At 34.9% G+C, this 25,825-nt stretch overlaps 1 protein-coding gene across 11 annotated transcripts in view; it reads left to right on the top strand.

Annotated features, from left to right (window-relative positions):
* The window catches only part of myo3b (myosin IIIB), a 173,660-nt gene that overhangs the window by 2,405 nt on the left and 145,430 nt on the right, over nt 1–25,825 (top strand). For 6 of the 11 annotated variants that reach the window (XR_010897124.1, XR_010897125.1, XM_067409687.1 and 3 more), the window contains 7 exons: nt 10,566–10,749; nt 11,149–11,169; nt 11,659–11,793; nt 15,431–15,535; nt 15,780–15,879; nt 17,711–17,787; nt 21,916–22,061. The exons of 1 other annotated variant lie outside the window; for it this stretch is intronic. Coding sequence is in view for 8 of the 10 variants with exons in the window: in XM_067409687.1 (XP_067265788.1) it covers nt 10,566–10,749; nt 11,149–11,169; nt 11,659–11,793; nt 15,431–15,535; nt 15,780–15,879; nt 17,711–17,787; nt 21,916–22,061 (768 nt within the window). In the remaining 2 variants the exon portion in view is untranslated. Of the gene's footprint in view, nt 1–5,561; nt 5,719–10,565; nt 10,750–11,030; nt 11,170–11,658; nt 11,794–15,430; nt 15,536–15,779; nt 15,880–17,710; nt 17,788–21,915; nt 22,066–25,825 lie in introns of those variants that run through there. 4 more of the 11 variants (XM_067409688.1, XM_067409690.1, XM_067409686.1 and 1 more) reach the window with 4 other exon arrangements.

The raw sequence follows: 25,825 nt of genomic DNA, 5'->3' as shown, positions 1-25,825 counted from the left end.
AAATAAAATAAAATAAAATAAAATAAAATAAAATAAAATAAAATAAAATAAAATAAAATAAAATAAAATAAAATAAAACCGCTTTAGTTGCTAGTGCAAACGCACAGTATAAGTTATTATTATTATTATTTAATTTGACCATTTATTGTTTCAGTTATATCATGACATATATGCCATATATAATTTAAACCATTTATTTTTTATTATTTTTTTAAATATTTTAATTTAAAGCAAATTATTGTAATTTTCAGTTTATTTAATTGTTAAAATAATTGACATGGTTAAGGCAAGCTATCAAAAGCAATGCACAAGTTCTTTCAGCCAGTGTAATCACAGCAGATTTAGCCATTAAATCACATGGATGCACATTTCAAAAACACATATGTCACTAGAGTTTTACGATACAGTAAAGTTTCAGTTTGTGTGGATGTTGAATAGGCCAAGGTTGTTTCTTTATGTTGTGGTGGCTAAAATAATAATAATTATTATTACTGTAAACGTTTGGGGTCAATAATATATTTTTTAATATCTTTAATACATTATTTTAATAAATTTATTCAGCAAGGGCAGATCTAATTTTCAAAAGTGACTGTAAAGGCAGTGTTACATTTCTGTTTTAAAAAATGCTGTTCTTTAGAACTTACATTTCATAAAAGTATCTTAAAAAAAGATATATCACATTTTTTTCTTAAAGGGTAAATTTTTTTAACAATGATAATAATCAGAAATGTTTCTTGAGCATCAAATCAGCATATTAGAATGATTTCTGAATGATCATGTGACACTGAAAACTGGAGTAATGATGCTGAAAATTCAGCTTTGATCACAGGAATAAATTACATTACTATATATTAAAATAGAAAACAGTTATTTTAAGTTGTTATAATATTTTGTCACGATCATGTCATGTTTAGTTTCGGTATCTTGTTCTGTTTAGTTTCATGGTCATGTTCCGTTTCGGTTTCCCGAGTTCTCGTTCATCATTTGTTTCCATGGTTTCTGATTAGTTTCACACCTGTTCCCTGTTCTGTTGATTGATTGAAAAAATATGTATATCATGGCCACGAATGAACAAATTGTTCCTACATAAATCTTGTGCACAATATAATAATTATTCAGTTGTTTTATTTAAATCAAAGCGAGGGAACATATTAGTGCAAACGAGAAAAAGCATATTAGTAAAACGAAACTAATAATTATATCGTGTACACAATTTAGTTAAAATGAGGGAATGAATTAATAAATCATGGCTGATTAAAAAAAGTTATTTTTATCTAATGACTATTACAACTTTAGTTATCTTTGTTATAGTTATCTTACTTAGTGTGAATGGTCTTTAAAGGGACAGTTCACCCAAAAAATGTAATTGTCGGTAACCAAACAGTTTCTGGTCCCCACTGACTACCATAGTATTTTTTTTTTTAATACTATGGAAGCAACTGTTTGGTTACAGACATTTTTAAAATATCATCTTTTGTGTTCAGCAGAAGAAAGAAACTCATACAGGTTTGGAACAACTTGAGGGTGAGTAAATGATGACAGAATTTTTCATTTTTAGGTGAACTATCCCTTTAAGAAAGGCATGATAAATGTGTTCATCAAGCTTTGTCCAGTGTTAGTGTTCTGATACAGCAAAGATGTGATGTTGGTCTCAGTATGAGTCAATCTGTCAGACAGACAGAAAATGGGAGGTCATGCTTCTAAATCCAGGGTTTACTGGTAGACACAGTCTGTCACGTTCCCTTAACGGGATTACAGCGGACAGGAGTGTGCACTTTTGCCCTGAATGAAGTCGGGCTCTAGTGAATGTGTGAGAGGGGAGGTTAGAAAATAAGATTATCTTGTAAGACCTTTTTTCTCTCTGCCTATGCTGCCAACTCCAATTACACTTACACGCTCACCTGACCAGTTCTGCCACGCTTCTCTCTGTGATCCGCTAGGAAGTTGTTAAACTGAAAGTTATGCTTAGTATTCCTTCTATTTCTGGGTTTTGTGTTGTTGTTGTGTGGCGGTGTGTGGCTGGCATGGTAATGTAAACCCATCAGCCTCTGCGGGTGGTGTCTGCTTTGCTCTACCACAGGTTTCCCACGCTGAGAGAGAGTGCCAGGCCGTTGTTATGCGGTTGCTAAGGTGTTCTTAGTGAGTGTTTTTAGTGCACTGCTGTACAGCTGCTAGGGTATTGTTTGTTATGGCAGAGCTAAGTGATTGCTCTGGTGTACTGGAAAAGTAATAAACTTAAAAAAATATATTTAAACTGAAAGTTAACTCTGTAAAGAGGGGCATAAGAAATAATAAAAGAAATTCTAAGAAGAAGATTGCATATGTGCTTTATGTTTTGTATTATATTTGATGCATCAGGCTTTTATGGCTCATATAGAAGAATATGGATCTCATATTTTAGGAGGAAAAACTCGTTTATATTATATATTATCCAATTTGGTGCAGTTTCTAATATTTATATCACCAAAAAATGAGATGAAATTTTGATAGCTGCATGGTAATGTATATAAATGAGATCTTTATAACAATATAAAAGTCATAAACTGCATATAAATATCAGTTGCCACTTTTTTATCTACCATACAGTACAGTCCAAAAGTTTGGAACCACTAAGATTTTTAATGTTTTTAAAAGAAGTTTCGTCTGCTCACCAAGGCTACATTTATTTAATTAAAAATACAGTAAAAACAGTAATATTGTGAAATATTATTACAATTTAAAATAACTGTTTTCTATTTGAATATATTTCACAAAGTAATTTATTCCTGTGATCAAAGCTGAATTTTCAGCATCATTACTCCAGTCTTCAGTGTCACATGATCCTTCAGAAATCATTCTAATATGCTGATCTGCTGCTCAAGAAACATTTAATGCGTACAATTGTACAAAATATTTGTGTACAATATTTTTTTTCAGGATTATTTGATGAATAGAAAGTTCAAAAGAACAGTGTTTATCTGAAATCTAATCTTTTGTAACATTATAAATGTCTTTACTGCCACTTTTGATTGATTTAATGCATCCTTGCTGAACAAAAGTATTAATTTCTTTAATTTCTTTTCAAAAAAATAAAAATAAAAATTCTTACTGACCCCAAACTTTTGAACGGTAGTGTATAATGCTACAGAAGCTTTGTATTTCAGATAAATGCTGTTCTTTTGAACTTTCTATTCATCAAGGAATCCTGAAAAAAAAAAAAGTACACAACTGTTTTCAACATTGAAAATAATCATAAATGTTTATTGAGCAGCAAATCAGCATATTAGAATGATTTCTGAAGGATCATGTGACACTGAAGACTGGAGTAACGATGCTGAAAATTCAGCTTTGATCACAGGAATAAATTACTTTGTCAAATATATTCAAATAGTACACAGTTATTTTAAATTGTAATAATATTTCACAATATTACTGTTTTTTTTACATAAATGTAGCCTTGGTGAGCAGACAAAACTTCTTTTAAAAACATTAAAAATCTTAGTGGTTCCAAACTTTTGGACTGTACTGTATGTCTTAGTAAGATGATATTTAAATGCTTAGTATTATGATTAAAGCTCACTTGTTTTTATTGTGGGGATTAAAGCATAATTCAATGCAGTTCAATGATAATTGAGAGATGGACAAATAACCATTCCTCAAAAGCCTGATGATCATATTTGATACATGATTTTAAAAATGATGGACAATCAAGTAAATCTAAGTTGCTTTTGTCCAGTAAGTGTTCATCTTGAAATATTACTAACAATATACAAGTTATTCTTATGTTTTTTTTACAGCAAAAAACATGTGTACCACAACCAGAAGTGGGCAGTTTTACAGTTGATTAAAAAAATACTGAATTACTGGCTCATGAAGCAGCTTATGAAGCAGCTTATGAAGCTTTCCTGTAGCTCAGTGGTTAGAGCATAGCACTAGCAATGCCAAGGTCATGGGTTCGATCCCAGGGATTGCACATACTTAGATACAAATGTATAGTTTAATGCAATGTAAGTTGCTTTGGATAAAAGCGTCTGCCAAATGCATAAATGTAAAAGTCATGACATAACCAATGTTGGGGGTAACGCACTACAAGTAACTTGAGTTATGTAATCAGATTACTTTTTCAAGTAATTAGTAAAGTAACACATTACTTTTTCAATTTACAGCAAAATATCTGAGTTACTTTTCAAATTAGTTACTTTTTCACATTTCTTGACTGACAGCTCTCCTGTCCCCGTGTTGAGAGAAAGAAAGCACAGAGGTGTTGAGTGCGCTTTATGAATGTGAATATTTTAGTTCTAGACTAAATGTGAACATTCATTTACTCATCTCACTTGCACAAAAACAATACACTATTCCTCAAAATTAATAAAAACAGTGAAATGCAATCTCAGAATGTTACGCAAACATGTAATTAAATATATTAAATTACACATATATACTTTATGTATTTAATCTCTCTTTATTAACCAATGTCTTTGCTGCTGACCTTTAATGATCTAATTCAACCATAATAATATGCAAAAATTACTTTAGAAATAAGAGTGTTGAACTTCCTTTTCCTGTATCCTGTTCTTCTTTAATCCAGAATGGCAGCTCAGCTGAAAGGGTTGTTTGAGCTGCGCCCTCTACTGTACAGGCGCAAATATGCATTTCCTTCAGCCTGAGGCTTATTCATTTCACTTTTGCTGTGAAAGGGCCTAAATATTTGCCAAAAATAGACCTTTTTTTTGTTGTAATTAATAAAACACAAAGCAAGCCCAGCCCAGGTGAGACAAAGTAACGCAAAAGTAATGTAACGTATTACTTTTCATAAAAATTAACTAAGTAACGCAAATATTTACTTTTTTAGGGAGTAACGCATTACTTTTAAAAGTAACTTCCCCCAATTTTTTTTTTCAGCAAGGTTTTTATTATGTTGATAATTTAGAGGCCTTATAAATGTGTGTATCAAATATGATACAGTAGGATTCAAAGGGTTAATTGACTATTTAGTCTGTGCATTGTGAATTCAGAATGCGATCTGTGTGTATTGGACAGATGTTAAACTGACACGTGCACTAGCAGAGAATGAGAGACAGCGTTCACTGAACTATTGTACTGGCTTGTTGTTTTCACTCAGGTCCTGCTTCACTGGTCTCCTGTTCCCCTGAGAATATGAGCCATAGCAACACAGTCTCTGTTTATGACTGCAGAGACACTGTTTCATCCTGTCATTTCCGTCTCAGAGCTAGCACACAAAGATCTTGCGTTTTTCACTGGAACTAATAATTTTTTTATTTATAAGCACGTTTTTGTTTGATTTCTGTGACCACGATGGTTTAAATCCTCTTTTTATATTTCTGAACCTGTCTGAAACAATGAATAGGTAGTTTACAGCTAATACTTTGATATTAATCATCCCCTGTTACATGTGAACACATAATCTGTGAATGTAAGTGCTTCTGCCTATCAAAACATTATGGGAGTTGTTTGAGTCACATGACTGACACAATTCATAAACAATTCCCTCCCACTCATGTGCACCTGTATAACTGTATTGTGCAACTTACTGTCTTCCATATGAAGCTTTTTTATGATTCGATCCATCTGGCTAATGAATATTTAAAACAAGATCATATTACACATTACAACCTTATGAATAATTCATAGAGGCTGATTAGAATGATTTAGGCTTGTAGCATTGACAAACCCTCACATACATTTCAGCAACTTGTTAGGAAGGTCTATCAAATTGAGGTATGTTCTTTGTTCATTTTTTAATGTATTTTTTAATGTTTTTTTTTTTTTCATATTTATTGCTCAAAATTAATCGATTTTAAGCTATAATCAAAGTAATACCCTTGAAATTTCTTTCCTATGTATATTTTTGCCAAAGTTCCTAAAAGAGAAAACTGGAATGCTTGTTTTATGATATTCATATTGGTGCTCTTTTGTATTGGATTTAAATATGGTATCTGAGGGGACAGTTATATTTATGGTTATGTAACAAAGTTTTGCATGATTAGGCACTTGTTAAGCCTGTCTTATAATAATAATGTGAATAGAACTGGTGATGGATTTTATTTTCTTCAGTCTATGAAAATTTAAAGCTTGGAAATATGAAATATAAGTAGATACTCTGTAATTTAATGATCTGAAGAAGAATATATTAGTTGAACTGAGTTGTGGCTTTTCTATAAGTTAACCCGTCTCTCCGTGTGTGTGGGGCAAGGTGTGTAGAGGTGAGGGAGTGTCAGAGACGGTGAAAGTTAATATGGAAGAGAGCAGATCAGATGATACCTACAGGCAACTCAACTCCACTACACTGACAGATGCTTCAGTGACTCAAAACACATTTGGGCCGCATTAATAAACCGTCCATGCTGTCCTACACACAGCAGAAAGTGACTTGCACATTCTCAGTGCTGAAGGCTGCTGTCTGTTTGGTCAGACCTAAAGCTTTTCTAGATAGAATTTTAAAGCAGCATTTAAGGAATTATGTTTCCTGCTGCATTGTAATATGAATATAACAGTGTCGGAAAAAACTCAGAATTTAAGAATCGTCTTAACTGTCAATTCATGAGTGTGAATGTGAATTGAACTTTTAACAGGATGTTGAATTGGATTTTGAATTGAAGTAAATTTTAATGAAATTAAATTGACTTTGGGGTCAAGCGTTTTTGGAAAACAAGTGCCTTTCCACTAAAAAAACTTATTTCCTGATAATTTACTCACCCCCATGACATCCAAGATGTTCATGTCTTTCTTTCTTCAGTCGAAAAGAAATTAAGGTTTTTGAGGAAAACATTCCAGGATTTTTCTCCATATAGTGGAGTTCACTGGGGTTCAACGGGTTGAAGGTCCAAATGTCAGTTTCAGTGCAGCTTCAAAGAACTCTACATGATCCCAGACGAGGAATAAGAGTCTTATCTAGAGAAACCATCTGTCATTTAAAAAAAAAATAAAATAAAAAATTATATACTTTTTATCCACAAATGCTCGTCTTGCACTAGTTCTGGGATGTGCCACGCATTACGTTATCATGTTGGAAAGTAGGCGGAAGTACCGCGGTAGGGCGAAAAATTTCATTTCAACTTCTTTTTCAACTTCAAAATCGTCCAACATCGTTTTAACCATTTTTTTTGTAAAGTCAGTTTTGATTTAGTCTTTGCGCGTTCGCTTTGTAGACACTGGATTGGTACTTCCGTCTACGTCATGTGTGACCTTTCAAACATGATTATGTAATTGCGTGGCGCAGAGCAGTGCAAGATGAGAATTTTATGGTTAAAAAGTATATAATTTTTAATTTTTTTTTAGAAAATGACCAATGGTTTCTCTAGACAAGACCCTTATTCCTCGTCTGGGATCATGTAGAGCTCTTTGAAGCTGCACTGAAACTGACATTTGGACCTTCAACCCGTTGAACCCCAGTGAAGTCCACTATATGGAGAAAAATCCTGGAATGTTTTCCTCAAAAACCTTAATTTCTTTTCCACTGAAGAAAGACATAAACATCATGGATGACATGGGGGTGAGTAAATTATAAGAAAATTTTCATTCTGAAGCGAACCAATCCTTTAAGTCAAATCACATTTATTTTTATAATAATTTATACAAATACAAAGCAATACAAAACAGCTTAATTTATTAAAATGCTTTATAACATAAACAGTTTCTATAAGGCACTGATTTATCATATTTTCTAGAATAAAAACCATATGCTATATGTATGATGATAACATACGAGTAATTCATAATGAGAATTCAAAATTTAATTACTATTCTGCAGCCTGTTTACTATATCTCAATTCAAATTTGTTTCAAATTAAGAAAATCAAATTTGTGATTTAAAAGCCATTTTCAATTTAATATTGAATGGTGCACAATCATAGCATAGTATTCAAAGTGTTATAAGCTGTTCTGCTTTCTTTGGATGGTCTGGCAAATGTGTGTTTCTTCCTGAAAAAGAACATCAGTCAAAATTCAGCTGTGCTTTCTACCTTTCCAGAAAATAGATGAGGGGTACGAAATATCCATCTCACACAGCACAGTCAAAGCGTCTATTGGTCTAATCTCTCATGCTATTCGTAATTCTGTGTGTGCAGGGCTCAGAGCCCCCATGGGCAGAACACCATTTACCTTTTCCACTTCAACGTGACCTCAAAATAAACGCTTCCCTCCCTCAGGAGTCTGCATGAGAGGCAAAATTCATCACATGGATCTGATATATTAGACTCCGTAAAGCCATTATCATTTATTTAAAAAAAATCTTGTAAAGGTGAATATGAAATGCAAGCATGTAAAAGTAAAACCATCTTCTGCAGTGTGTTGGTCTAGATGCTTCGGTTTTTTCCAGACTTAGCCTTTTATTACAAAGGAATGAGATCATTACATTATTTTGATGAGGTGTCATAATTAAACTTAATGGGAACCATAATGATGATATTGGCAAATTAATTAAAAATAAAGTCAAAAGGTTGCCAACCATTGCATCCATCGTCCTAAGCACCTCTGTACTATGTATTATTTTTCTAATTTGTCGTTATGCTTTACCATTTAAAGTCAATCCATCCTTTTAAACAAAAGTTGGGAATCAGAGCACATGTTGTGCCTCGTTTATCATCACCCTGCAGTGAGGACAGACATCGCTCCCCTGGTATTGCAGTCCCTGTCTGTGGTATCTCTCTCCATACCCCTCTAGATTACGTTCAGGAGGGAAAGTTTTGGACATCTCGACTCTAAATGATAAATGAGAGAGTGGTAGTTCTGAGCTACATGACGTTAATCTCAGTTAATCTCAGTTAAATCCAATCACGATGAGCTGATTGTGACTTCTTAGAGCGCAGTGACAGGAAAGTGGTATCTGAATCCATCAACGAATACTCTCAGGCACCAGCAAAAGACAGCTCTCTTGCTTAGAAAATAATTATAGACCCTTTTTTCCCTTTTCTCTTACTTTTTTTTGTCCTGCCTGGAGCACTATGATGACATTTTGTACTCCTGAGACTATTTGTGGGTTATTTACTGTTTGTTAAGGGGATGAGTCAAAGAAAGGTCTTGTTCTCCATGTAAGTACTTACACTATTGTGATCGCAATGTTCTTTTAAAACTGTCTGCCATAATGGCAAACAGACATTATACTAGAGCAGTGAACTAAAGCAGATTATGAACACGGCTCTCATGTTCTTGATTTATTTGTGGATAAGTGTTTTGATCCTACCTGCAGTATCAGATCATTACCACTGTTTTGGAGTTAGTGAGTGCTCAAACCTTAACAAACACTAATGGTGTACCACAAGGCTCAGTCTTAGGTTCTTTTCGTTTTCTTTTTGTAGAGAACATTAGCTTGCTTTCTTATGCAGAAGTCATACAGACCGGTAACAGCAGCTCTAAATCTGGTATTTAATGCATTTTCTTGAGAGATTATTTTTTTGTTATTTCTCAAACATCAAGAAAAAGATAATATCAAAGTTTTGTGATTTTGTAAATCCTGTAAAGCATTCTCCAACCTGATGTGACCCTTAGCCTGTTTGACTTAAGGATATTTTTAATAAGATTTACCTAGTGTTCATGTACTAACTTTCAAAAGTTTGCAGTATGCAAAGAACAATAGTAACATTAACAAAAATTATGAAACAACACAAAAGCAAACAAGACTGTCTTATATTTCTTCAAATCTAATTTCGAGCATTTATAGGGATAGTTCTACATATTTTCCCACATGTTGTTCCAAAACCTGAATGATTTATCCCCACCAAATACAAGAGGAATGATGGACAGGATGATCTCGCTACAAAAAAATGACAAAAAGGCTTTGTGTGAGGAATGAAAAAAGCTTTGTGTGAGGAAAAGACTGAAATCTGGTCAGCTTTTACTTTGAATCTTCCCTTTAATTTTCCTCAAGTGCAATTTTCCCTTTGTGCGATTATGAATATGTGCATATTCAAATTTGGCACATTGCATCTTGGCACATGTTTTGCATACTGATGTTAAACCTGGTGTGACACGTTTTGATGTGATATTTCAATATACTGTATGTGAACACTAATGAGATCTGAGCCCTGCAGCAGAGAAGAAGGTTGTCATTGACTAAAGCAGTTCAATCTTTTCCTCACACAGATCTATTATATGGCTTCAGAAGATTTGAAACATTACACACAATTCATCATCTTTGTAGCCAATTTTCGCTTTTCACTTTCATTGTGTGAAAAAGAACAGTGATCATTAAATGTGCAAACTATGCTAAATTTCTTGTTTTGTGTTCGTGGAGAAATAAAAATCATACAGTTTTGGAATGATATAAGGGTGAGTAAATGGTGACAGAATTTTAATTTTGAGTAGAAATATTACATTTAGCATAAAGGTGCAGTAACAAGTGAGGGCAAAAAAGTCCATTGTCAATAATGTGGCAAGCAAATTTGTGTGACCAACTTGAACTTGTTGCAAAATCTGCATAGGGATATCCTTCGTCCTCTTGCAAGATTCCCAGATTTATGAATTTCTATTGAAATGACTTGACCATGAAAATTCACCGAACAATGATAAATGTAACCGTACATATGTGTAAATCTATGCTTTGAATTACTGTTACTTGTAATGTTCAGGAGGTCTCTCTATGGACTGTATCCCTACAAGTCAAGCATGATCGGTCTAGAGTCGCTGGCAGATCCATCTTCTGATTGGGATATCTTGGAAACAATTGGAAAAGGAACCTATGGAAAGGTCTACAAAGTCATCAGTAAGAAAGATGGAAGTCAAGCAGCCGTGAAAGTTTTGGATCCCATTAATGTGAGTCATTGTTGGGCTTTCTGAGATTTTATTCAGTTGTGGCATCTGTGTTCAGTATATTGCAATAGTGTCCTCTTCCTGATGTTTTCACATGGAAACTGTTACTTCCATGTACTGTACTCTGTTTTCCTTGGGATTTTCTTCTGAGAGTCTTAAGCCTTAAGACTAGACCCAATAGATTCAAAAGGGGGCAGTGTAACATTACTATTCAGTAATGTATCTGAAAAATGTGCTGAAAATGTGCTGTGAATATATGTAACCTTTTCCTGTGCTCTCTACAGTCAAATGAATTTATTTTAGGATGTAGGACTCCATATTTACGATGATTTGAAAATCAAACAAAAACAGACAAAATCTTTAAAGGCATTTCTTCTCCTCTTGTCCTCTGGCTTGTCTCAGAATCCCAGTCATACTAACAGAGTAAGTAGATGTTCTTCCTAAATTTCCCCCAGATGTTTTCCTATTATAGCGCTATTGATTTTTGGAAAACTAGTCAGGATGTTTTATTTCTATGCCCAACCCTGATATTCCCTATGTAGTGTGATGTCATTAGTGCTGCTTGATCCCCCATAACCCCCTGCTGCACAGTGCATGCATGGCTGCCTTCACTGTACCCGTCGAATACCCTGCTGGTCATACAAGCACATGCACGAAAGCTTGGGAGCATTTTTACACCTTTAACATTGTTATCATCTATTTTGACAGTTTAGCTTTTTTGAGTCAGAAGCAATTTTTCAGTCATTTCTAGCTTCAATTAAAGACAGCTGTCCATGTACAGTAGTTAGTCACAGAAGCACACCATGTCATTACACACAACAAATGCAAAGTATATAGAACCGCCACAAATCAGGGCACTGTTTTGTGTACTAACATATATGATTAATGTGGCTGTGCTAATGGCTGTGTCAGGATGTGGATGAGGAAATTGAAGCGGAGTACAACATCCTGCGCTCGCTGTCCAACCATCCCAACGTGGTGAAGTTCTTTGGCATGTTCTACAAAGCAGATGAGCTCTCTGGAGGGCAGCTTTGGCTTGTTTTGGAGGTACATTTCTTTATCATAGTTTGGTTTTGCATTAGAAATACACAAGAAATACTTTCTAGGAGATTTCCAAGTGGCATTGTCAGTATCTGCTTGTAAAGTCATGATATCTTTCTGATAACTGTTTCCGGGTCCAAGCCTTTACTATAATCTCAACAGCCGTTTTTGAGTACTATTCATATATAACACACATTTAAGCTTTTAATACTCACTTTGTACACTACAATCTGTAGTCCCAAACACCAATATTTTAGTGATTCAGAAAAGATGAATCACTGTCTGGCCAACTGAGATTTTGTTATAGAGGTAAAGGTTACATTGGGATTTTTTTGATAGTACTACAGCTCATCGTAAGTGTATATTAGCACCATTTGTTGTTTGCTTTTGGGATCTGAAGGAGCTTTTGGACCCGGAAAATGTGATGCGTGACATCAGACTTAAGAACTGCGTTAAAGTAACATTTCAAATGTTGCTCAAATCTGATGTTGTGGATTTTTAGTCTTGTCATTTTGACAAACACAGTTGAAATTTAAATCCCATTTAGTCTGTGAAGGGGTTTTACTTTGAAAGAAGTTAATGTTACCATACGCAGGCCCTAATGCAGTCGGGGAGTTCAGTGCTTTTCAGCTGAGCAATTTGGAGTAGTCACCCAATCTCAAAACACACAACATTCTAGATATATGATTATGATGATATATCATTTTTATGATGATCAGCCAAAAATGAAGATTCTGTCATCATTTACATAATTTACTACCCTGATGTTGTTCAAAAACTGTCTTTCTTTTGAACCAAGGAACAGAAAATAGATGGACCCACTTTATGTTAATCTTTAACCCTGACATATGAAATAATAGTCAGAAAACTCATATAGCATGATATAGACTAATATGGAGCTCAAACTCGAAGGCGAAAAACAACCACATTTTTTTCAGAGGCCAAAACTGAGTGAGAATATGCAGTTTGGTGCAGTTGCTGATATTTATATGGCCAAAATGTACGATGAATTTCTTGTAGCCTCAGATGTAAATCAATGAGATCTTTATAACGATATAGCAGGCTACTTAAAGGTACAATTTGTGATATTTTTTTCCGCTAGAGGTCGCTAGAAGCCTATTCAAAACAAAGGCGTAGTTTGATGACGTCAAGTTTTAGAGCGGAAACTTGGGACATGTGGTCTCCATCTCAACGGACGGTGCAAAAGAATAGGGATTGGAGTCTGAAAGAACTCATGTTCGTGGATGCGATTATTAACATTACTGTAGTATGAAGCAGAGCAGGACCGAGTGTTGCGGGAGATGAACGAGGAGCTGGAGCGATTGATCAACACACACCTCACGTGCAGCGGGACTTTTATTATGACACAGCCGTCGGCGCCGCTCCCGCTTTTCCGGTCATGAGTTTACGGGAGCTGTCCTTGTCGACAGAACCAGCGGCAGATGGTAAACAGTAATTATGTTCCATAAATAAGTAACAATCCACCATAAAACGTGCAAGAAGTAAATAAGGAACTGCTTGAAGCGAGCTAGTGGTTTGCTGGACACTAGACACTACTTCCGCATTTGTCCACGGCACTGTTGTCATGTGGTTTCTACGTCAGTAAAGGCGGTAACAAAGGTAACTGACGTCATTGACAGGCGACTGCACTGCCCCGTGTTACTGTTTAGAATGGGAATTTTCTCATGATTTACAAGTAGTTGAAAACATTAGAGATATTGTTAGTAATCAGCTGGACAAAATATATAACACTAGCCTAGTGGTTTTTGGATATTTTACTGGAAAAATTTACATATTGTACCTTTAAAGGGTACATAACACACACACAGTTTCTCATGTTAATCTTGAGTATCTATATAGTAGTATAGCATCCTTCATATCTCCGAAGAGTCTTTAGTTTTATAATATTTATAAAAGACAGATATGCTATATCAAGTCTTTCCGAAAACAGCTGAGCTCCTGGAGGCGTGCCAAAGAGTGACAAACATGCACAGCTTTTGCATTAGCAAACGTCTGCAAGCTATCAATGGTCAGCTAAACAAATGTATTTAAACACACACAATACACCATCACATTATCCCTGGATAACTTTTAAATCACTATAGGTTTGTGTTATTTACATTATATGCACTTACGCGCCAGCTGGCAACAACATTTTACTCACCACCTGCGGTTCCGACTCATGACTGTTATCATTATTGCTGTGACCGCTCCATCTTTCAGTTTCAAAAAATCTGTAAATCCGGTGCAGAACTGGGCCTTGTTTATGAAACCATAAGCGCTGATCCTGAGGGCTCGAGTAGCCATGGAAAAACACAAGATATTCTCCATTAATTTTAACCAATAAAAAATTGATTGCAACTTTCAGACATGACTTTATCCTTATTTTGAAAGTTAATTTAATTTAATTAAAAGTTAGTTAATTTTCTATGGTTATTTTAATGACAAATGTCGAGAGCGCATCAATGTAATGCGTGAGCACAAATCTCTCAGCTACACTAAACTCTGGGTTCTTTGGGAAGCAAGGCTATCTTTCCCTCACAACCATGATGTATGGATAATAAAGTAAACCTAAGCTGCTTCAGTCCAGTAAGTGTTCATTTTGAAATATTACTAGCAATATAAAAGTTAATTTTACATTTACTTTATACAAGTCAGTAAAGAATTCACAGATAAGGTTTTCACAGCACAGAAGACATATACCTCGACCTAAAGATGGACATATTAATAATTATACTAAAGGCCTTTTACTTTCTAAATAGTATAAACTATCAGTCAGATGACAGAAGGCATGTACTAGATTGTGTACAACAGGTTTTTCTGCAAATCATGTTGATAATTTAGAGGCTTTGAAATTTGCATATCAAATAACATTCAATTAGTAATTGTTTGATACAAAGCTCTTATTCTATACATACATTTTTACACTGTACTTATATTAAACAAAAATATCAGCATGTAATTACATCTGTAGTTTCACTGTTGACATTCTCTTACCCCTTAACCCACCCTTAAACCTACCCATACCACCAAACCTGTCCTAACTGTACCCATATCCACCTCAATAGCAGCACTGCAACACAATATGAACACAATGAGGAGTAAATACTTTTTTTTCTTTTTGGGGGAGTGAATTAACTAAAAATCTTTTGTTAGCTCCCAAATCTCATTTAAGTATGCAGATAGCCTGAATGTAAACAAAACCCATTTAAAGCTATGAAAGCATTTTGAACTATTCCTGGAGCTCGCGAGCCCCTGGTCACTGCATGTTTTCACTGTATGGAAAAGTGCAGCACAGACATTCTTCTAAACATTTTATTTTGTGTTCTACAAAAGAAAGAAAGTAATATGTTTGGAATGTATAGCTGAATAAAAGATTTGGTGACAGAATCTTGTTTTTTTTAATTATTATTTAACATGCATGCATGATAATGTGTCATTGCTGGTTTCACAAATACACTGACAAGATGAATAAAAACGCTGTGTGGATTGTTTCGTTAGCCTGTGGATAATAAAAAAATGCTGAAGTCTTACTAATGTAGTTCCAGTTGGTTGTCCTTTTCTCTATAACTGCATTAATCTATTTTTTCTCTCTCCTTTTCCTCATTACTCTCCCTCTCTGTCTGGTGCTTCTCTCTGTTAGTTGTGTAATGGGGGTTCAGTAACAGACCTGATAAAGGGTTTGCTGATGAGGGGAAAACATCTTGAGGAGCCCATCATCTCCTACATCCTGTGTGGAGCTCTTCTGGTGAGACACACACACACACACACACACACACACACACACACACTGAAGTAATCTGCTCACCCCAGCACAGGGAACGCTGCCTCAGCGCTCTGACCGTGCCAGGGTAGTTATTTTGGGCCGTGATAGTGAGGAGAGACAGAGGGTGTCCAGCTGTAAGCTTCAGGGGCTGATCAGAGGCAGTCTGGCCTTCAGGCACAACTAACTGACTTAAACTGACTAAAAGTTTCTCTTGCTTTTTTCTCAGGGTCTACAGCATCTTCACAACAACAGAATAATCCACCGTGATGTGAAGGGCAACAACATCCTCCTCACCACAGACGGTGGAGTCAAACTGGTGGACTTTGGTAATGCCTCCTGCTGGAGGATTTTATTTTGAATTTTACAGTTTTATATACATTTCCCTTTCCACACTCCAAATGTCCATGTGGCGACATGATTGTCAAGCTCCAAAATTGACCACATACTAGTTTGGAATGACATGAGAGTAAATAATGACAAAACTATGACAAAAATAAGGTCATTCTGTTTATTTTATTGACATTTAAGTAAATATCAAACAAAAATGTATTTATGGTCATAAACATCTTAAATATGCTTGGTTCATCTTACACCAATTTGGGCCAGTTTATTTTCCAAGATGGTTTTAACATTTATGGGCAATGATGTCTATTACGGACATTAGCTGGAAAATAATGGAAATATAATATATTCTTCAAAAGAATAAAGTGTACTCTCCTTAAGTACACTTAAGTTGTCTTTTATTTTAGTATTTTTTTTTTTTATTAAATGTAGCTACTTTTAAGACTTTTACTTATAATGCTAACCAATAACTGACTTTTACTGGTCATTTAGAAGGATAGTTCACCCAAAAATGAAAATGATCCTCAAGCCATCCTGGGTGACTGTCTTCTTTCAGACGAACACAATCAGAGTTATATTAAAATATATCCTGGCTCTTCCAAGCTTTAGTAAATGGGGCATGAGATTTTGAAGCCCAAAAAAGCACATCCATCCATCCATCCATCCATCCATCCATCCATCCATCCATCATAAAAGTAATTCACATGACTACAGGAGTTTAATAAAGGCCTACTGAAGTGAAGCGATATGTTTTTGTAAGGAAAATATATTGACTATAACTAGCTTTCAGCAGTACACATCGTTTTGCAGCAGAAGAGGGACCTCTGACCCCGACGCATTATGCAACGACGAACCTGGAAGCACAGAGGATAGAGCAAAACACCAGTCATGATTTAGAAGTCAAAAACAATAATTTTTAAAGAGAATTGTCAGAGGATTTCGATTTAAGAGATTTCTATTAACCCCCTGGATCCGTATGGATTACTTTTATGATGATTGGATGCGCTTTTTGGGCTTCAAAATGTCACGCTGATTGTGTTGGTCTGAAAGAAGATCATATACACGATGGCTTGAGTAAATCATGGGACAATTTTCATTGTTGGGTGAACTATCCCTTTAAGCTAGTTGCTGAACCAGTTTAGCTGGTCTTGGGCATTTTTTTTCAGTGCTGAGTGTGAAACATCAAATATATTTGATTTACTGCCTCAGTTTATTTGCAATTAATTTATTGAACATACATGAGATATAAATGATATTATTATTGTTATTATTATTATACAGATTCACATCATATAATATAATTGTAGGCATAATAAAATGAACAGTATGCTAATGCTCTGCCATGAGTTAAATGCTACTAAATTGAGGTGGAGCCGTTCTGGCGTCTGTGTGCTTATCAAACGCACCCTCACACATCATGTGAATGGGGTTAAATGGTGTTTGGCAAGGAAAGTGTGTGTGAGGGGGAGAGGGGGGTGTGTGGGGCCATTGATTCTCGTCTGCCTGAGGCGTGTTTGTCCCGTGTGCATGTGAGAATGAAGTGGATCCCTGCCGGGAAGCAAAATGCCCTCATCACGTAATGCTGATGAATGTTAATGTCACGTCAGATTATTTGCCACCTTCTAAATGTCTGAATACTTCAAAGTGTTATTTGGTCCTACTTAATAATTGTACAGTTATTGCCGTTTATTATCACAAATGTTCACAAATGTCAGTAAAAAATCACATTCAATTCCAAAATTAAGGGACAGAATAACCTTATGAAAAGAAAGATAAACTATGATTCTGACACATGAGGTCTCTGATCCGTTGCAGGTGTCTCCGCTCAGTTGACGAGTGCCCGTCTACGCCGAAACACATCAGTGGGAACCCCTTTCTGGATGGCTCCTGAGGTCTGTCCTGTCATAAAATACTAACTTACTCCCTTTTCTGCTGTCTTTATTTCTAAATCTTGCCAGTCAACATCCATCACTTCCTATGTTACAGTACAACACATTTTATTCTTAAAGGGACAGTTCACCCAGAAATTAAAATTATTTTATAAAAAGCTGTTCAAAAAGCAGAAGCTTTAAATAGCAGCGTAAAATACGTCCCACTGTAGTGTATAAATGGCATATAGCACCCATAGCGCAGGATTGTTGTGATTTATTGATGTACAGATACTTCATCTAAACACATCAACCACAGTTTACAGTCTTTAATCAGGTGAAATCAGGAAAATGTTATTCCGGCGCATATTTCATGTTTAAAGGGGAGCGCGCGAGGTACTGTATGTGTATGCACAATACTTCAGAGTCTGAACAACTTTTTATTCAAGAAATGCAATAATAGAACAAATCACATTAAGGAGGATTAGAATTAGGTTATACATGCCATAAAATATTAATTATGAGTAAAGACTGTACAAATTAAACATTAATAATGTTCATATTGCTTTCAATTTCTGATACAATCATCAGTTTTTAAAACAAATTGAAGTTGTTCAAGTGAAGGAATATTTCCAGCCCAAAGTTGATTATTCAAAAATAACTGGTTTGATCATCTTAAACGTGTCATATCCTCTGGGTTTGGGTGTAATGATTGGATAGCATTATATTGTAGACAAGATTGGAGATTAATCATAATAAATATGCCACAGCAATAAAAAAAATGACATTAAAAATAGAATTCAGATTGTATAATGATTATTACTTTGACGGCAACCTGAGCAGAATGCAGATCTTCATTTATCAAGTTAATTTTCTTGTCAAAATTGGCAACCGTCCATTGACAGTATTGCAGGCAGAAATTCAATTACGCTTCTAATCAGAGTCAGATGTGACGACACGCCGACTGTAATAAAGGCCTATTATTCGCTCACCTTCGTGCCATTTGAAACTTGAATGGCTCAGTGTTTATCAAAATGTTCTGGCTGCTCTTTTCTGCATAATGAAAGTGAATTCAAAGTGAAATCTATTCAAACATGACTCATCGATATGTGTTATGGCAGGTTTGAAGTCAGTAACTTTGCTTCTTGCACATATTGCAACACTTTCTACATGAAATGTCCAATGAGTAGTGCTAAAAGGAGAAGAATGTGAATATGGCAATGTTTTATTAAGTTTAATATGTCTTCTGGCAGTTTTTTAATTATATATCCAATGAGTGGTGCTAAAAGATTAAACACTAAACTCTACCCTAAACCTCACTGATAGTGTTAACAAAAGCAAACTTAAAGGGACAGTTCACCCCAAAATGAAAATACTCTCCCTCATGTTGTTCCAAACCTGTATGCATTTCTCTCCTCTGCTGAACACAAAATATATTTTGAAGAATATCAGTAACCAGACAGTTGACGGTAGTTATTGACTTTTACAGTACTTTTTGCATACTATGGAAGTCAATGGCTTCTGTCAACTGTTTGATTACCAACATTCTTTAAAATATCCTCTTTTGTGTTCAACAGAAGAAAGAAACTCATACATATTTGGAACAACTTGAGGTTGAGTAAAGGGAAAGTTCAGTTTTGGGTGAACTTTCCATTTTAAGCATGCCAGAGGATCCGAGTTCTAATCCGGCAGTTTATTTTTATTTTTTTCTCATTAAAACCAAAGATGTTCATCAGTGATTGATTTTTTACAGTCTATGGTCACAAGTTAATTCTCCGCACCCAGCATGCTACTGCCTACACCACTGAAGCCATTAATCACATGTGTTGTTTTTCACCTTGTGTGACATTGGTGGGCGGGGCTACTATAAATTTGCACTTAGTAATAGACACTCCGAATAATCTTGTTTGCATTAAGATTATTTAAATTACCACACTGGCAGATATTGATCATTTTACTTAAGTAAAATGCACTTAATTTATATCCTCCCAGGAAACAAGACTAAATATTTTATATAATTTTCTTATATAGAAAATCCATCTCGATTTAAGAATTTTTAGATAGTTGTACTTGAAATAAGACTTTTTTGCAGCGTGAATGAATGATTGAACTATTTAAACATCACTTGCACTTTAAAAAGGGGGAGGAGACCAAAGGAAACTCTGGGTTTACCAAAGAAAACCTCCTCCCGACCAGGTTAAGTTATCATGTTAACTGACTCGGAGTATAAGTTACCTCTCTTTCAGAAATGGCTTGACTTAACCTGCTTTCTCGGGTTTGACATACCTCCCATTCTGAAATGGAAAACCAAGAGTTTCCCTCATTTCAGGGTTAACATACTCAGAGTTTTCACTTAACCTCCTTTCTGAAACGGGCCCCTGGTGAGCTAGTGTGTGCATCTGCTATGTCAGAAAAGCCACTCATATGGGGCTGGTTATGTGATACAAACATCAGAACATATCAAGTTACAAATCATGCCCTATGGTAAAGTTGTTTTGAGGTCATACCATAGTGTTGTACAAGGAATTGTGTGAAAATTAGTGTTTAACAATTAATTAATTAATTAAGTGATGCTTGCTTTTAAACTATATTATTGCACATCTCTATACAGTACATAAATTTGTATATTGTATATCGATACATTCAGCTTTAACCCCATATACTCACTGTATATATATTGCAAATCCCAACTTTTTGATTGTTTATATCACTACAAAATGTAAACTAGATTTTCGCGACTAAATGCGACTATAAAGATTTTAAGATATAAATATTTTAAACATTAACATCATGATTTTCTGTAAAACAGCTTTCAAACAATGTGTGTTGTGAAAAGCACTATACAAATAAATTTGCAATACAAAAAAAAAAAAAAGATACTTTTGTGCATAGTTTTATTTACTGTACTGACTAAAACAATCTGGGTTCCTTTAACCTGTGAGTAGATTCAGTACAGCTTTGTAAAAAAAAAGTGTATTTTAATGCTGTGTGTATGTTTTTGTGTATGTATTAGTGAGCTGTCACAGAGAGTTGTGTGTGTGTGTGGGTCGTGTGAAGGTTAATAGCTGAGTGCCGCTCTGAGAGTGAAATAAAGAGAGGTGATGGGGCCAGTGGGGGAGGCCCCTCAGGGCTAATTAAAATACAGTCTAAATTAAACGCTCGGCAATATGCCGATTGGCCACAGTGTTTCTGACAAACTGGTTTAATGCTGAAGAACAACATACAGTTGTGATTATTACAGTCCAGTAATGATTAAACATCAAAAATACTGGTTAACTGGAACTGAAATGAAATTAGTTTAATTTAGAAAATGATTTGGATAAATCCAAACGGCTATGCTTGGTAAATGAGCAAAAATTAAAGAGCTTATTTTACCATTTTGAATAATGTAATAACAAAACTGATATGAATCCCTCTAATAGACCATAGTCGCACCATATTTAACTACAGGAATGAAAACGAAGCTGTGAGGGATAGAAGGACAGTGTGTTTAATGGATTGTACTTTTCAGCTGACAAAATGTCTTTTCCGAGAGACAAAAAAAAATCCTCCACAAAGCAGTTTTGAAAGTTGTGAGTTGTGCAAAGACATGATTTTGGACTTTTATACTGTGCATGCCATTGTAAAGAATGTAAGCCTATCCCTTAGAGCCTTGTTTTCATCTGCGTAAAGTTCAATATGGTGTCTAAGGTTGAAATTTAAATTAACTTTAGTAAAAATTGGAGCGCATTCAGTTTTAAAAACCTAAAGCTCTCAGTGCTTCTTGGAGGTATCAGATATTTGGGATAAAATTATTTTGGGGATATAAAAATCGACTGCATGTCAACTATGGATTCATTTGTGTCTAAGTAAAAACTTAATGTATACAGGCGTATACAATTAATGTAGAATTGCATAACTAATAATACAAATTAAATAAGAAAGAAGTTTATATTAAGCTTGCTGACTGATGATTCGTGTCTTGACAAATCTGAGCACAGTTGAGATGATTCTGAAACTCTAGTGGAGACGCATGTGAAATTACTAGGTTCTTTTTCTTAATTTATTCTAAGTGCTGTCTCTGAGAAATACAGCATTACAGATCTTATTTGTGAGCTTTGTTTCCCATTGACAGAGTGAACATCATGATTTGTGTGATGCCTCTGTGTGCAGGTGATAGCATGTGAACAGCAGTATGACTACTCGTATGATGCCCGCTGTGATGTGTGGTCTCTGGGCATCACTGCCATAGAGCTGGCAGACGGAGACCCACCACTGGCGGAGATGCACCCCGTCAAAGCACTCTTCAAAATACCACGGTAAGAGACACCAGGGGGAGCTATACTCACACAGCACTCACAAAAGACTGGGAAACGTCAGGACATAGTGGGAGGAATAGATGGAAATGGAGATAGACAGGAGAGATTGAGGAAAAGTGGAAAATAGGAATAAGAGTACTGTGAAAGAGAGAGGGAGCGACAGGAAATGCACATGCACATTGACACTCTGTCACTCACTGTCAGCAGATTCAAGCAATTAAAACCAATAAAAACACTTAAATAGGAGAGTAAACTCAAATTCAAGGAAAAATGAAGTCTTGAAGACTTGAATTTGAAATATTGTAAAAATGTACGTATATTCACTGCAGTTTCTAGCTGTAATTGGCAGTAAAACATCAACAACTTGCCTTTTGTCCTCATGTTTTTTTCTCACAAATTATGATTATGTGGGCAGATTATTGATTAATAAGCATTTATTTTTGCATGATTCCTTTTACAATACTATGTTATGACCTCAAAACACTTTTATCATAGTGTGTGATTTGTAAACATCACATAATCAGCTCCATATGTAAGGCTTTTCTGACTGTAAACTTGCTCGGTAGCTCATCTGGTACAGCATTACACTTGTGATGTTTAGCGATTGAGTACAAGTCCTGTGAAACATGAATCTCAATAAAACAGCTCAAAAACTTGTAGAGGCAGCTGAAGGGTTTGGTTAGTAGACTGTTGATAATATTGGTATGAAACAGAAGTTGCGATTAGTCTTTTCTTCACTTTTGTGGTGTATATTCAAGTGAAACGGCTTGTCGAATACGAAAAAAGGTTATGTGGGACTTGATTTTGTCCATCAGAATTGATTGCATCGTTGGATTGTTGTTGTTTGCTATTACTGTGATGTCACGTGAGTGACAGGTTGTCCCGCCATGGCTCCAGTAAACACGTCATCAGAGAAGAGATGTTGCGAGAGGGAGTAAATTTAGACATGCTACTCTTTTCACATATTTTTTTCGTCTAAAGTCAAAGTCAAAGTACCTTTATTGTCCCACAAGGGGAAATTGGATTTGCAGCAATGCTCCACATAAAACACATAACATACAACAACATTGTAGGGAACTATACAATTTACAATTACAATTTTACAATAAAATTTCGGATGCAGCCTGGATGTTTTTGCTACTGCACCTTTAAGACTGCGATATGTAAATGACCTCTGTTATGTCATCCTTGGCCAAGTTACCGAACACTGAATAGGTTTAGATGAGCTGGTTGTGCTGTTATTGACATATGTGATGTGAACATTTATTTCAGTGATTATTTTTAGTAAATGGTCTGTCCCACTGGACTGCAGCTTTGCATTGTGAATATTGTGACCAAATCCTGTTTTCCATGATATGACTCCTTAAAGTCTAAACTTTCATATTGGTCCTTTATTCTGTGCTATATTCCACTGTGCACTTTGTCATGCCTGGTTGTATCCCAATTCACACTCATGTAGCTGGACTGTTTTATTTTCACAGAATCAGGACATCTGCCGTGTCAAAATATTCTGAATTAAATGATAAATGATAAGTTTTGATAATAATCTGACCTTCTGCCATCTCTATGATCACACCATTATCACCCGGAATGCATTGGTTATGTCCTTTGATTGTAATTTCATTTGTGATTAGCCACCCTCCCTTCCCCATTGTCTTTTAGATGAGGCTGACACTCATGTTATCAGCCCTGCTCAGGGTCTGCAGGGGATGGGCTGCTCTCTGTCAGGACACTGGCAGTGTCTCGCATACCTTTATGACACTACAGCGGTTAGCTCAGTTTTGCAGAGAGGCTATACAACTCATTGAAATAGAATACTAGCATACTGCTTACTGCAGTTAGGTGTCTTTAACTGCTATGTACTTGCATGCATCAGTTGCATGCATCAATATGTACAATGTAATTATTTTTTGATATATTGTAAAACACTTTTACTGCCATTAAGGTGATATACGGGTACGATTAGGTGGTATGGGTAGGTATAAGGGTGGGTTAAGGTGTTAGGTATGGAAGCCCGTTTCTGCCACTAAATAAAAAAATTAAAACGGTAATTGCGATTTTATCTCAGAATTCTGACTTTTTTTCTTGCAATTGCGTGATATAAAGTCAGAATTCTGAGATTTAAACTCGAAATTGCGTGATATAAAGTCACAATTCTAGATATAAACTCGCAATTGCGTGATATAAAGTCCGAATTCTGAGATTTAAACTCGAAATTGCGTGATATAAAGTCACAATTCTAGATATAAACTCGCAATTGCGTGATATAAAGTCAGAATTCTGAGATTTAAACTCGAAATTGCGTGATATAAAGTCACAATTCTAGATATAAACTCGCAATTGCGTGATATAAAGTCACAATTCTAGATATAAACTCGCAATTGCGTGATATAAAGTCACAATTCTAGATATAAACTCGCAATTGCGTGATATAAAGTCTGAATTCTGAGATTTAAACTTGCAATTGCATGATATAAAGTCACAATTCTAGATATAAACTCGCAATTGCGTGATATAAAGTCACAATTCTAGATATAAACTCGCAATTGCGTGATATAATATCTAGAATTGTGACTTTATATCACGCAATTACGAGTTTATATCTCAGAATTGTGACTTTATAAGTCACAACTGTGAGAAAAAAAGTCGCAATTACTGTTTTTATTTTTTTATTTAATGGCGGAAACAGGCTTCCATACTTGCTATTTTGTATTCTAATAAACAAGTTTATTATTACAGCAAAATTATACATTAGGGCAGGGAGGTATATTGAGTTTATACGATATATCAATATATATTATTTATATACGATACGAAATATGGGAATACCGTTTATATTGATAAACAGTAGTTTAATACAAGCGCAAATGTAATTTTACAATGTTAGATTCTAATGTAATTTTTTGCATATAGCCTAGGCTATAGCATAGACTATATGGTTACATTCACTATTTGTTTTAATAGCCTTCAATATGAACATTGTTTATAGGAAAACATTGGGCAGGATGTGAAATATCGCAAAGCCCTATTATACATATACAAGCTAAAGTTCACAATAAGTACAAACAATAATACAAATAAATCAGGTTTCAGATTTGTAGGTGTTCAGGTACAGAAATTGAATAATCAAATGTCAAAAAACATTGCATAGACTTTAAGAAATATAGATTGATCCTTGTTAAAGCTACAAAAGTTATTCAGTTAAGAGCAGTGTCTAATTTTCTCTTTGTCTGTTTTTTGCTGGATTAACAATAAACATAGACAGCAGCTGGTAAAATGCGGTCACTTTAAGACATAATGCAAGAATCCAATGATACACTCCTCTTTCTTTCTCAACTGTTTATGTTCACTTGAGACATAACTGAATGTTCTCGACGATACTCGCCAAGATATATCGAATCACACAATGTTTTTTTTTTTTTTTTTTTTTTTTTTTTTACAAATTATGCTGGATAGCATCATTAATTTTTTTTTTTCATGTGAGCTCTACTGATGCTATCATTAAAGCAAAGGGGGAAAAAGTTAGATTTACAATTAAACTCAAATAAATGGCAAGTAACATTGAATTAAACATCAAATTTTAAAGACTGAAATAGTATTTTCTTGTAAAACGTACTCCAATAATCTTTGTTTCATTTACAGCTTTGAATAATTGTTTTTTACAATGTACTAAGACATTCTTTCTAATTTTTCAATTTAGCATTTCACTTAATTCGTTGTGCTGATAATTTAATTTGTAATGGAAAAAAGTACATTTTCAAGTG

This window comes from Chanodichthys erythropterus, chromosome 14 (assembly GCF_024489055.1).
Source record: "Chanodichthys erythropterus isolate Z2021 chromosome 14, ASM2448905v1, whole genome shotgun sequence".
Taxonomy (NCBI): Eukaryota; Metazoa; Chordata; class Actinopteri; order Cypriniformes; family Xenocyprididae; genus Chanodichthys; species Chanodichthys erythropterus.
The sequence above is the reverse complement of the archived record's forward strand: the minus strand, read 5'-3'. Positions and strand labels throughout refer to the sequence as shown.